Below are 14,450 nucleotides of genomic sequence, written 5' to 3' on the forward strand. Positions count from 1 at the left end.
TTCTTCCCTAACTATATATTACCTGTCTGCCAAATCCAGTCATCACTGCCTCTCCCCAAAGAATTTTAAATGGTATCTAACACTTGGAATCAAAGACGTGGAGACAATGGATTTGGGAAAGAAAAGTTTACCTGACATAATACATAACAAAGGAGCCTTTACAGTGTTATCCACCAGCCAGAGGATTCTGTATCTGAAACTAATGCAACTAAATTAGCCAATACAGGCTAATACAATACCCAAATACAAGTAATATGTTGAACATCTGCAGTCAAATGCACTAAGGTACTTCTACATTTCAGCTATAAATCTGATAATAGCACTCCATCCTTTTCCTTATAGGCTCACATGCCAACAGCCATGAAGTTTAGAGCAGGACGGAAATCAGCACAGGACTCTGAAAACACCTCCAGGATTGAAGGCAGATTTATTCACTACGGCTATCTGAATTGCCCTAACTAGGTACTACTTTTACCCTGCCTTGTACAGACATAGATTTTAAAAGAGTGAAATCCAACAAAGAACAGCAAATGCTCTTGAAATTCAGAGTGGTGGGGGGGAGGGGGGCAGGGGGGCAGGGAAGAACATTTATTTTAAATTTTGCCAGCTACTGCCCAGCCATCATTCAATGAAGCTGAACTGGACAAAGCCAGAAGGACAGGCAAGGGGAAGCCTGCAGTATAAGCAGCGCCAGCATCTCCCTAAGTCCTGCTGAGAGGACTGGATGCAGCTCAGAGAGCCTGTGCAAAAGCATTTACTGCGGGTACATGGGGTAGGCTGCCAGAAAACAAGAATAATTTTAAGGTAGGGAAAAAAAAATTAGGAGTTTTGGATGGAAAGATGTTTGGGAATAGGAAGGTTGAATTACTTAAAAGCTCTGGGAAAAGAAAAGTGAGGGAAACAAGAATTTTCTGAGTCACTCAGACTTGGAGAAAGCAACATACTTCTTGCTTTCTGCTCCTACACAGACTTTGCAGCTCCATTCTGCTCTCTTACTCACAAGCTTTACAAGTGGCAAAATTTCCTAGTGGTGCTCTACATGGGCAAAGATAAAATGGATTAAAGTGGGAAAAAAAAAAAAAAAACTACCACTAAAATAGTATAAATATGAATTTACAATACGTTTACTCAAATGACAGTGTTTTGGCCAAACAAAATCAAAATTAGATGATCTCTACCTGGCAATGCTTAGGTCTCTTCCAATTACCTGAAGTTAATGATGCATCAGGATATTGCTCCATTTACTGAAGCACAGTAAATTCATTTTAACAGCAATAAGCCACCAAGACTCCCAAACTACATAATGCTCAAAAAGGCTCTTAAAATTATTACTCCCTGTAATGTAAATACTCAGTTTAAGCAGTTATCTAGTAACTGCCTTTTGCCCACTTCTGACTCTACTCTCTAGATTTCAAAATACCACTATCAGTTCTTTCCAGACCGCAGCATTTCACAAGATCATACTCCCTTTTTAATAGGGCACTGTAAAATTTTACATTAATGTTGCTGCTAATCAGTCTCAGTAACAACAACAAAAAAAAAAACACAGCAAAAAAGGCCACTGAATCATATAAAGGTTTGCATTGGAAAGGGCCTTAAAGATCATCTAGTTCCAACCTTGGTTATCATTTATTACCCACCAGTGTTCCAAATCAGAAATTCAGCCTGGGTGCCCTCTCACTTTTCCCAAGTTTCCTATTTGTAGATGAGCCCAAGGCCCAGATATTGCAGCTTCCTCATTTACAAAGTAAAAAATCCTGATTAGCCTTGCTTTAAATTTAAATAAGGTCCTCAACTACCCTTCAATAACTATAGATTTTGAGCACAAAGCCTCTCAGTAGAATGACTCTGTGTTTGATCTCCAGAAAAACTTGCATCTTTAAATTAAACTTTCTTAATTTTGCTTTCATGGATTTATGTTATCTTTGTTAACTAACAGATTGTTTCTCTTCCATTCGGTTCCCAAGCTACCAGATTTGACAGCTGTTTATCTCCATCCACAACTATGAAACTTTTTCTAATTCCACAGTTGCAGTTCACCAAGATCTCAGACACTGTCGCAGATATTATTTCTGAATATCTCCAATTGAACAGCCCTGAAATGCTCTGCTTTGAGTCACAGAACCTGCAATTTTCTGTTCATTCTTCCAGGAAGAATCTCAAGTTCATCATTTATCTTATTAAATCTCACTTCTCATCAAGTGTCAAAAGATGTCTGAAACACAACCACTGTTGCAATTCAAAGGAACAGAGTATTCCTGCCACAGACTATATACAATCACCCTACATTAATTCAGATATCATACATCCCCTCCCCTGGCATTTCAAGATAGAACTTGCTGCCAGCTTTTTTTCCTGACATGTTGCCTGTTCATGGATGACATAAGGGACAATTTTCTTCCATCTGCCAGCAGCAGGGATCCCATAATCTGTTGTTGTTCTACTTTCTACAATAACCAGCTTTGCACCTTTAGCATAGACTGTTTGAAGGTGCATCAAACATACCATTTTATCAGCAGTGCCTGTTCTGTTACAGAAACAAGATACTTGCTTACACCAAGAACATGCCACCATCAAACGGATGTCACAGGACCAGCATTGCCCTCCCACTGAAAGGCATATCTGAACATCTGATTTTTCATATGCCCACCAACACTAGCTCTGAAGTAGCTTCTCACTGTTTAAAACTGTAAGGAAGTTTCTAGTGCTTTCATTCCATTCATACCATAGAGAGACAGGTCATTCTTTCATTCCGCCTTTCACAAATTGTATTAACATGCCATTTACTTCAAAGGAGCCTTTTATAGCAGTCTGAATGAATATGCATGTAACCAACATCTTAAAGTGATTCTGCTCTGCTGCCACTGAAATTAGCAAGTTCAGCCACCTTAGTCTGGAATCCTTGCAGTCATTTGTATTTACTCCATAGCTCAAAATAATTTTTTTACTGTAGCAATATGAATTTTGAGTACCTCGCACTCAAACTTCATATCATGTAAAATATCACTCTTTGTTGCAAATCCATTCTTGTGAAGCACAACCTTAAACAGAAGTAGCAAAACTTAAGCATATGCTAAAAAATGCATTGAAGACTTCTACAAAGTAAGTAAAGCCTCATGAAAACATCACCAGCTCTATTACATCCTACAATTCAAAGTTTGGTTACTTACAGGAACAGATTACTTGGTAGTTCACTCCATTTGTTAGGTATTTGGTGGTTTTATTTTTAAATTGACAGCATCTGCATGACACTTTGGATGTTTGTACACTGTCCACAACGATGCGCTTTCAGTTCTAGTTATGGGCATAAAACTATTACCGCAACTATCTAGTAAATGTAAGCAGAGCATGCTTATGTGTGTACTTCTCTGTTTCATTAAGCACAAGACATTGCCTTTCAATTCTAAAACTTCTCTACATTTCATGATTTATGTTTAAAATACAGAATACAGTACATCCATAACTGACATACCTGCTTCTTGGAAGAAACATAGATTCTTTAATGAAGACTGAACCAGAGAGCAGGATATACCAACAGGTACCAATATCATCAGGGCTGGAATAAAAAAAAAAAAAAAAAGAGAGCACACAATTTAAGACATTTGATTTAAGTTACCCATAACACTAGCAAATCTGCTGTATTAGGAATAAAGAAGCAAAAATGCTCAACATTATGGAAGAAAGCCACGGTTCAATCATTTACAAAGCAATTCTGTCAAACTATCCTAATTTCCACCTAAAAATATATACATTATTAGAATGCCTCATTCATTTCCTTCACTTTTGTAAAAGCATATATCTATACATTTGTTAACAGCATAAATCCAAGTCAATATAACAGAAAGTGATTAAAATGAAGTCAAGCTACAGTAAATATACTGTATTATATTCTGTTAAATACATTACTTTCCTCTTGCTGAAGAGACTGCAGCATCTTCCCCACTATAATTGAGGCTTCCTTTCCCAATTCTAGCCATCTCATTCACCCTTTCTTCAAGACAGAAACTTGCCTTTCAGCATCAGTTTGCCTTCTCGTAAGTTAAGACAGCACTGGCTGACCTTCAGACGGTAAACCTAGACTAAACCTAGACTGGTTAGTTAAGTTTATCTTCTGCTGCTATGCACTGCCCCTTTCATGGGTTTTCCTGGCACAAGAATAAATTCCCAATAAAAGCAAGAGTTTCTTTCCCCTCTTTTCATTCTATAGAGGAACTACATGAGGACTTCATCAACTAGACCCAGATTCAGATCTTGCTCCTTGAGTAACACAAAATCATTTTCATAGACTTAAGACTGTTCTTGGATAAGTTCAAGCAATGTTTGACAGGAAAATAAAATGGTTTAAGGTTACTAGAAATAGCTGCAATAGAAGTCTTGAGCCATTTCAAGAGTCAACACTATGAAATCTGTATACTTTACTTCAATTTTTACTACTCCTACTTCTTCCAAAGAAAGTCACTAATTGGATTCAAGTATGCTGTTATGAACTGCACAAGCATTCTTATCTGAAAACCACATCCCTAGCAACACTAAGAGTTGCAGATTACTTAATTAATCTGTAGCACCTTCATTTTTAAAATTACATGTCTCAAGTCTTTAACAACAATTAGTTTAACTTCAAGCAAGAACAGCCCACATCTTTTAAAGACAATGACAGCATAGTATTAAAACCCAGTCTTAAATCTAAGTACGCTATGTACATGCTAGCAGTGTGGTTTTCATTTGAAGAACTTCAATTTAAGAAGTACCTACACAGCAGGGCCCTCAAAACAAAGAGTGCTGTTTCCTCAGCACTCGGTGCATTATGCTTTCTAAAAGAAAAGCTGAAGTTAGGAAGAGGGGGAGGGAGCTGGCCTGAAAGAGCTGAGAGCAAAGCAGCAAACCAGTCAGTCTAAAAATGTGCTCCATTTCCATTTTACACTACGTAATATAACCATGAGAGAAAGGACAAGCATCAGCAACATGAATAATTAACAGAGGAAATTGAGGACACTACCTATGACCAAGAACAGAAGAACTGATTAAGATGATACACCCCATATTTCTTTTCTACCAGCCTGTGACCTGACCAGCGAAGCCACACTGGTCAGCCACAGCCACCAGTGTAGAATTAGCATCTTCAAAAGGAAGTCATCAGGAAATACTTCTTTATACTGATATACACAGTCACAGCTAAAACAACAAACCATTTTCATGTACATACTTGAAATGCACTAAGCTGCCGTTTCTGAAGTGCACTTCACATGCTTGCTTCTCACATGGACCTATATACCCTTAAATCTGTTAGTCTAGAAAAATCAACACTGTACAGAGGACCCAGTTAAAGCAGATAAACTCAAGAAAACCATCACTTCAAACAAAAATATCACTTCAAAAGCATAAACATGCACCTAAGTTACGCATCTACAATTCTATGACCAATTAAACACTCCTCCCCCCAAAGTAAGCACTAAGTTGATAGGCATACATACCACTAGCACTACTACTGAGCTGAAAGTCTGCTGGATTTTTTTTACTGTTACTGGTTTTTAATAGGTGCCATTCTAAATACAAATAAATTTGCATTAATTAGCAGAGTTGAAAGGTTTTAAAATAGATGTTTTCAGCAATGGCTATAGACTTTGTGGTTTCCCATATTGCTGGAAAGTAACTCCTTTAGGATGTCAATGGTATTTTTCCCATGTGGATTACACCGTATTGTATTATTATGCAAGTTTTGTGGGTATGGTTTTTTTTGTGGCTTTGGTGTTTTCTGCTGGGTTTTGAGGGGTTTTCCCCCAAAAAAACCCTGGTAATTTGATTAAGTATGTAAGTGTAGGTTGACAGAAAAGAACCCCATCTGGGGTCAAAGGCTTCATAACTTTAAAGCAAAAATAATCTAGAAGATACGTTTATACTTTTACAAAAAGCCATTTCCATGCATAACTGAAGCAAATATTAAAAATATATTTAATTGATAGCAAATATTTTAAAACCTTGCACATTACTAGATTTGCAAAATTTACTTCCCTTCTTTAAGAGCTGATCAACACTGTCAAATCACCTATTTGTAAAGGGCTTGAGGTTGCTTTGCCGTTGGTTTTCACAGGCACCAGTCAATATGCTTAATATTGAAATTCTTAATGATACTTTTGAATCTGCCTTTGAATCATTTAAGAAACAACTAAAATGATTATACATTTAACTGCAATAGTTTAGGATTTTTTTTCTTATTTGATCACACACAGCATGACTTTTCACTCAGTTTAATCTCTTTTTTTTTTTTGCCAGTTCACAAGTTTATCCACTTTCTCTGCAAGTTAGCTCTTCAACAGTTGTTCCTTCTGACTTATCTGTCATGAACATCATATTTTACCCACTTTATATATAATCAAGAGGTACCTGTTCATTTCACAGCTGAAAGTGCTGATTAAAAAAAATAAATCAGACTTTAAGAATACTATCTTATTTTCTTATAACAATATAATAATAATAAATAATACTTATCCTTATTTTCCTTTTGTTTATGTGTACTTTGATAATTGTTTTTGTTTTTTACAGTCATATTAGAGAATTTCTAAGGTACTTGCATCATGCATATCTACTGAATACTGAACTCAATTCCTTAATTATCCAAAACCCCACTACAATATTGCTGTGTCACAATAGCATAACGTTAGTACAAAATATGTCTGTATTCAAGGTATCTTCCCCAAAACACATTGCGTGTTCTTTTAAGCTTTCACTGGTAACCAAAACATCGTATTTCCAAAACAGTCTTCAAGAATAAATAATGTGTATAGATTTTCATTCTCTTTGTTTTTTACAACTACTAGTATTTAAATATAGTCTTGAACAAAACATCTGAAAAAAAAAACAAAACAAAAAACACCCCACACATTTAGCAAACACATTCCTTCCTCAAGAGCACACGATTCCCTCAAAAAAACCCACAAACAAATGAAAGACTGATCTATTCCTTTCATATGAAAATATATTTAACTCCTGCACTTCTCAACACTTGCTATGCTTTCAGTTGTTTAGAAAGGCTCAACTAAACCATTTGGCAGCCAGCTTTTGCTAGACAGTGCTGTTACAAAAAACACGTGCAATTCTTTCATTTTAAGGATCTTGGCTTTCCACAAACCTATTTAAACATCAGGTGGCTTTCAATCAAATTCCCATGCTTTCTGTACTACACTTGATGTTTGTTCATCAACAATGCATTTGCATTCTTCAGTACTTTTGTGCCTGTAATGAAAGACAGAAGGAACTACAGAAGTAGTCTATACTGCACTACTAAGCATTTCTTCGAGCCACGTGAGCACTAACTAATGCAAATACTATTTTACCCAATGTAGAATACTCACATTTGAAAAGTTTTCTTTACAATCCCATTTTACACTTTGTTTTTAAACATCAAAATTGAGTTCTAGAGAATAGATCGAAGCCTAATTATGGAGTTTTCTTTCACTGCTAGAATATTGCCTACCTCTGGCAGCCAACAGAGCTATCTAGAAACAATATTTGTCCTCCTAAGGATACTTCTGTCAAGGAGGTAACAGCGAATTGCGCTTAAAAGCGTTCTTCTGGGGACAGGACACAGCCCTGACTGGGTCTGCAGAAGGGTATTAAGTCCATGCAAGCACTTCATCCAGAATTAGCTGAAGTAGGATAGATATTATGACTTTCCCTCAAAGGCATCCTTAGAGGTAGATTGGGGTTTTTTTGGCCTAGCAACAGTTGAGGTGAGGGGCCAGTAGCACCTGTCAGTCAACTTGATATAGAAAGTAAATAAACTTGGTTTTGGCTTGGTTTATCCATGTTCTGGATATTCATCTGGATAAAACTCAGGACTGTTAAAGTTATATTGCGTACCGAATGCAGCACAGCTATCCACTTTCCCAAGTTACAGAAAGCAAGATTTATTATGAAGAAAGTAAGATGACACAGGCAATTTATCCTGCAAAGAATCAGAACTAAGTCAACCCAGAAGTTGACATTAAGAGGCAGTCAGAAGACAAAAAAAAATTAATACATTTAGTCATTCCATCCTAGATATATGAAAGCGAGTGAAATCTTGGTGATGCAAACTTCTACCCATCCTTTACAGAGCCTACAGGACTATGACTAGATTCAAGACAATGGCTGCACTACAGTGTAACTTGTATTAGTGCACTAGGACTAGATTAACGCCTGTGTGTCTACGTGCACCCAAAGCATTTGACTGCAATGGAAAAGAGCCTAAATCTTAAGAAAAGCAAGAGATCGTAAGCAGAAGATAGGATTCGTATTCTGTGAAGACAACACTCAGGTATCAAGATTTAACATTCTTTTCTTACAGCTGCTATGATAGAGCTACCTACTAATAAAGTTTTCAGAATAATCAGGTTCTAGCAGCAGCCTTAATGTGGTGCAAAACTGAAAGCCAATGCCAAAACAGCAACCAATGCGCTGACCTTATTCATAATTGCACTGAAATTAGTTGCACAAGATTTTAAGAAAGCTACTATAAATCTTGGCTCTTGTGTTATCACACCTTTGAGAGCAGGGGATTTCCTGGGGAATCTGTATTTAATTTCCCAGAATGCAAGAGATCTTGATTTACGGGAATTCAGGAGCTAGAAACGGAAATCCAGAGACTGGATTGCAATGCCTTCCCATCATGTTTCCCTCCCCAGCTTCCTTGACGTAGTCCTTTTATGCAACTACAACTTGCAGCCAGACAGCACACCTCTCCACTTTGAAAATGACACAAACAGCTGAAGGCAGAACTTAGCAAAGTAACTTCATGTCACTGACTGTTTTGTTTGGAAAATTCAGTTACATAATTATGCAGTGGCCTCTGATGACATCACTAGGCTGTCACTGTTGATACGGGTAGACAGTATTTTCAGACCTAAGGCTTCACATTTTCTAGCATGTTTCTGACTGTTCTTTGATACTTCAGAGGTATTCAAACATCAGGAAGCATTTATAAGTCTCTGGACTTCCACGATCCAGTGAGTTTGCAGGTTTTCTCAGAGTCTGCAGCACTTGCATTAAAACCTTCATGCTACTTATTCCACTAGAAGGGGCAGCTTCCTATTCCCAGATCCCCAGGTAACTACACATATCCTACTTAAAACTGAAGTTTTATTTTCTAAAGATAATTATTTTATTTTGATTTAAAGCAATCTGCAGGCCTTGTACACAATGTTTGTGACTATAAATCAGGATCAATATTAACAGCATATCAAAGAAACATGCATGAAAAAATAACTTGTTTCTATACATGTCTCTCACACATACTGGTTCTTCACAGCATTTGTCTACGGTAGCCCAGGTGTTCCAATTTTACATTCCAAATTTCCTGATCACATAAGATGCTCAAAAGCCTTCCAAAATATTCAGCTACAAGACAGATTTAAGTTCATGTGCTAAAAGACCCAATAAATATCACATATCTACACCATCTCTGGTGTCTCCCTCTATTCTATTCTCTGTCAAAAGGAGCATGACCAGCAGATCGAAGGAGGTGATCCTGCCCCTCTACTCTGCTCTCATGAGACCTCATTTGGAGTATTGTGTGCAGTTCTGGTGTCCTCAACATAAAAAGGACATGGAACTGTTGGAACAAGTCCAGAGGAGGGCCACAAGAGTGATCAGGGGACTGAAGCACCTCCCGTATGAAGAAAGGCTGAGAAAGTTGGGGCTGTTCAGCCTGGAGAAGAGAAGGCTGCGTGGAGACCTCATAGCAGCCTTCCAGTATCTGAAGGGGGCCTACAAGGATGCTGGGGAGGGACTATTTGCTAGGGACTGTAGTGATAGGTCATGGGGTAATGGGTTAAAACTTAAACAGGGGAAGTTTAGATTGGATGTAAGGAGGAAGTTCTTTACTGTAAGGGTAGTGAGGCATTGGAATGGGTTGCCCAAGGAAGTTGTGAATGCTCCATCCCTGGCAGTGTTCAAGGCCAGGTTGGACAAAGCCTTGGGTGACATGATTTAGTGTGAGGTGTCCCTGCCCGTGGCAAGTGGGCTGGAACTAGATGATCTTAAGGTCCTTTCCAACCCTAACTATTCTACGATTCTATTCTAACAAGCCATAATGTATCATTTTCCTTTAAAACATCTGCAGAAATAGCCTCATTTTAATGAAAGCAATCCATTTAATTCTCATTCTCCATCAAAATGAGATGTAGCACTACTAAAACCTCTGGAATAACGAAACACGTTCAGCACATGCTTACTTGTGTGCATTTGGTTCAACTGAGATAACAAAGGTTAAGGATGCACAGTGACAAGAATTTGCAGGTCTTTGTGATGACTACTGTCCAACATGTTTTAATTCTGTCAGATAATCAACTCAGTGCAAAATCAGCACCTGGACTTGAAAGCACATACTCAACTGAAGTGTCTGCTGCCCTGACCACCTTCTGGTCATTGGTTTCTCGGCTGTCTCCTTTAGATAGCACTTGAAATGAAATAAGCTATAAAGCACTATGCAAGTCTCAATAGAAACAAACATGGAAATAGCTTCCATATAATTACTGATTAATATTTCTTTTAAAGGAAATATTTACTCTAAGACCTAAACAACAGAGGTGGTGTTCTCCCTTCAGCTCTGGACTCAGTAGCCTAGCAACACCAGGTGCTGGAAGGACTCCTAACAAGTCAAACATCAGAGTGCAGAAATACTTTCCAACTCAGAGATATTTTCCAAGCTACTTCATAAAAAGGTCATGAAACTGGCAAGAACAGATTCTTGTTTGTGAATGAGCTACTTCGAATTATTCTCTCCATAAATCATTAAAATTCTGACTACAGTATTCATTCAAGACTTACACTCGATATAATGCCATTCCTACAAGCTCTAACATTTCTAACAGTTGTGACAAAAACTTATATTACAAACCAAGATGTACCTAGCAAATTACATTTTCATGAAATCATACTCAATGTTATTGAAAGCTTTATAAATTTCAGAAAGTAAACAGTAACTCAGAACAGGGAGGAAGAGAAACAATGAAAATTTGACAGGTCAGAACAGGGACCTCATTCAGGCACTTAAGCACTACACAAGAAGAAATTGGAAAGAACAGTGCTCTGCAAGTTTATGCTCCACAGGATGTTATTTCAGCAGATTAATCTGTCCCCCTTTGCTTATTTTAATTATCATCTGTATGCTAAAAGCTAAAGGTAGTTTATTGTTTTAATTGGATAACCATTGTCACAATTACACATTAGCCCTGAAGTACCTTGGGATGTCAAACGTCTTAAGTTTAATGATTCTCAGGTAGACATCTCATTGCCTGAAGATCCTGCCCACTAGTACTGTATTGTTGCAACACTCAGAATAATCATGAGCTTGCTTACTTACATTGTCAGCACTGTCTATAACCCTGCTTAATAACCTACTTAAGCAGTCACTGGACATCTGCCAGAAGATTTTAGATGCTCATAATGAGCTTTAGATGCTCTCAATTAAGAGACATATCCCAAACACAGAAGTAAAACAGATTGCGTACTTACTGCACCAGCCACACACAATTTTCAACACTTGAACATTTATTCATACTCCAATATTATCTTTTATGAATGGACACAAGATGAAAATTGGTGTCTTATCTTTTGGTACTGAGAGTGGGAAATGAAGAATGAACCACAGGAAACAAATCTTCAGTATTCATGAAAACAAATAATCAGAAGTATATTTTTCTTTAGAGTACTTGATTTATTTGAATTTTTCCACTTCTGAAATAAAATCAGTAAAATAAAAACAAAAAATTCAGTCAAACCAGAGATCAGAAATTACTGCAGTGTTGATAATGTGTGCCAGTCTAAGACAGCTGTTTATAAAGGCAATCAGTAAATATATCATGCAAATATTCATAGGCAAGCTAATTGACCTAATGTCATTGAAGTCTTGGTATTAAACTTGCACAGTGAATTAGCCCTTAATATAAGAAGAGAAATTTGGAGCACAAAAAAAAAAATCATAGTCTCCTAAATCATCAAGAAAACAAAGTATTAGTAAAGTAAAATTATCTCACATCCAAAACACTCTGAGGACAATCAAGACAGAAAATTCTGCTATTGTATCTTATACCTTACTAATATTTCTCCAATATCAAAGCCTTTATTCTCAAAATTACCACAAAGACATGATAGGTTTTTAATGACACATTTACAGTAAAAAAGGTACAAATTAAAATCTCCTCAAGTAAACCTTACTTCGGTCTTCATTCAAAGCAGCCTCAAAAACAGGTCAAAGAACAGCACAGAAATTTAGAATTGGCTATGCAAAGCCAACAAACTATAACATTGATCACTGACACTATTAAGAAGCTCTGATTCAGTGTCTGCTTATATAGGGCTGTCTGCCAAGTCCTTGAATGTATTAATGATACACATTTCTTAAGAAATTCCCCATGGAACATGTATCCACAACACAATATACGAATTCAGATTCCTGATCTACTGCAGTGCAGAACTGGCAGTATCCCAACAGTAGATTAGCAACTGTCCAACTATCAGAAGGTGGAATACACCCTTAGGAATACTTTAAGACAAAAACAAAACAAAACAAAAAACAGACAAACAAAAAAAGCCCTGATGCAGCAGGTCTTTGCATTATTAAATATACTGCTGCATGACTTCCACAAAAGCCTATGGATGCACAAGCAGAATGAATATATATTGCCTGAAGAGGTCTACCTGACAATTTGGATACTGACCCAGAGAGAAAATAGAATCATTTAGATTGGAAGAGACCTTTAAGATCATCAAGTCCAACCAGATGCCTGTAAGAAAGATAGGGAAAGACTTTTCCACAGGGGCTACTGTAATAGAACAAGGGCTGATGGTTTTAGACTAAAAGAGGGAAGATTCAGGCTGCATGCAAGGAAAACATTCTTTACAGTGAGGGTGGTAAAACACTGGCACAGTTTCCCCAGGGAGGTGATGGATGCTCCATCCCTGGAGACATTCAGGGCCAGGCTGGATGTTGTTCTGGGCAACCTTATCTAGATGAAGATGTCCCTGCTCATTGCAGGGGGGTTGGACTAAATGACCTTTGTAGGTCCCTTCCAACCCAAGCTGTTCTAAGATGATCTGCTCCATAATCCTGTCCAGCAGTGAGGTCAGGCTCACTGATAGTTCTTTTGGGCTCTGACCCTTCTAATTTTCTCCCTGCATAATTCCATGGCATCCTTGTAGTCCTCCTAAATGGCCTGCCCCTTCTTCCATAGGTCATAAACTCTCTTTTCTTTCCTGAGTTCTAGCCAAAGCTCTCTGTTCAGGCAGGCCAGTTACCTCACCACTGGCTCATCTTTTGGCACATGGGGATCAAGTGCTCCCTGTGCCTTTAAGATTCTTCAAGAATGTTCAGCCTTCCTGGACTCCTTAGCCCTTCAGGACTGCCTCCCAAGGGACTCTGTCAACCAGGCTCCTAAACAGGCCAAAGTCTGCCCTACACAAGTCCAAGGTAGCAGTTCTGTTGACCTCCCTCCTTACTTTTCTGAGACTCAAAATTCTACCATTTCATGATCACCGCCCCAAGACAGCCTCCAACCATCAGATCAGCCTCAAGTTCTTCTCTGTTCACAAACAGCAGGTCCAGTGCATACCTTCCCTAGTCAACTCATTCAGCAGCTGTGTTGGGAAGTATCTTAAACACACACACCACAAACCTCCTGGACCGTTTCCTCTCTGTTGTATTGTATTCCCAGATGCTTCCAGCAGACATATTCAGAATTTACTGTGTATTCAGAGCATTTCCAGTAATTTTCAAAGTGTCTCATATTTCTGTAAGACCAAGGAAGCAATCTTTTATAAGGGCTCTCCGAAATCAAGAGCATCCAGTAAACAAGGACAGTAAATACAGAAATGTTACCAAAATCTCCACAAACAGATGTATCCTGTCTAAAACACATAAATTCTGATTGAAAGTATACAAGAGAATAATTTTACTGATAACTCCAAATATCACTAGTGGAAACATCAGTTTGATCTTCAGACACTTTTCTATCAGTTCCTTTCTGTAGTGTTTTAGGTTTTAAGTTTTACGTCTATAAGATACAAACACATATACCTATAGATCGCATATATTGTACCTATATGGAATAACTTGTTTTTATGACACCGCCATCATAAAACTTCTTGAGCATGCACAGAACATAAAAGTACTTCTTCACAACACAAATGTATGCATCGTAAGACAAATTTCAGTGAAGTGGTCTCAGCACAGCCGAAGAAGAATCTTTTAGCTCGTTTCTGCCACATTTCATTGCACAGTTAAACTAGGAGATGCAGAAATGTGCAGCAACTTTGGCATCACTATTTGTTGTTTTATATGCACTGCTTCTATCTTCCTAAGGGTGTTCAGGGCAATATTCTACTGTGAAAGAACACTCATTTCACTAAATGTCATATTTATTATAGGACTTAAAGTTTGACCCTTAGATACCCATTCTTAAAGACTACTCATAGAT

The 14,450-nt window shown here is 37.7% G+C and overlaps 1 protein-coding gene across 6 annotated transcripts in view; it reads right to left on the reverse strand.

Annotated features, from left to right (window-relative positions):
* The window catches only part of RAPGEF2 (Rap guanine nucleotide exchange factor 2), a 191,829-nt gene that overhangs the window by 108,128 nt on the left and 69,251 nt on the right, over positions 1-14,450 (reverse strand). For all 6 annotated transcript variants that reach the window (XM_061373325.1, XM_061373314.1, XM_061373376.1 and 3 more), the window contains exon 4: positions 3,473-3,556. In XM_061373325.1, coding sequence (XP_061229309.1) covers positions 3,473-3,556 — 84 coding nt within the window. The remainder of the gene's footprint in view (positions 1-3,472; positions 3,557-14,450) is intronic.

The sequence above is a fragment of the Neopsephotus bourkii genome, unplaced genomic scaffold (assembly GCF_033783945.1).
Source record: "Neopsephotus bourkii isolate Nb327-2 ecotype Australia unplaced genomic scaffold, CSIRO-AGI_Nbou_v1 NB_168, whole genome shotgun sequence".
In the NCBI taxonomy this organism is placed as follows: Eukaryota; Metazoa; Chordata; class Aves; order Psittaciformes; family Psittacidae; genus Neopsephotus; species Neopsephotus bourkii.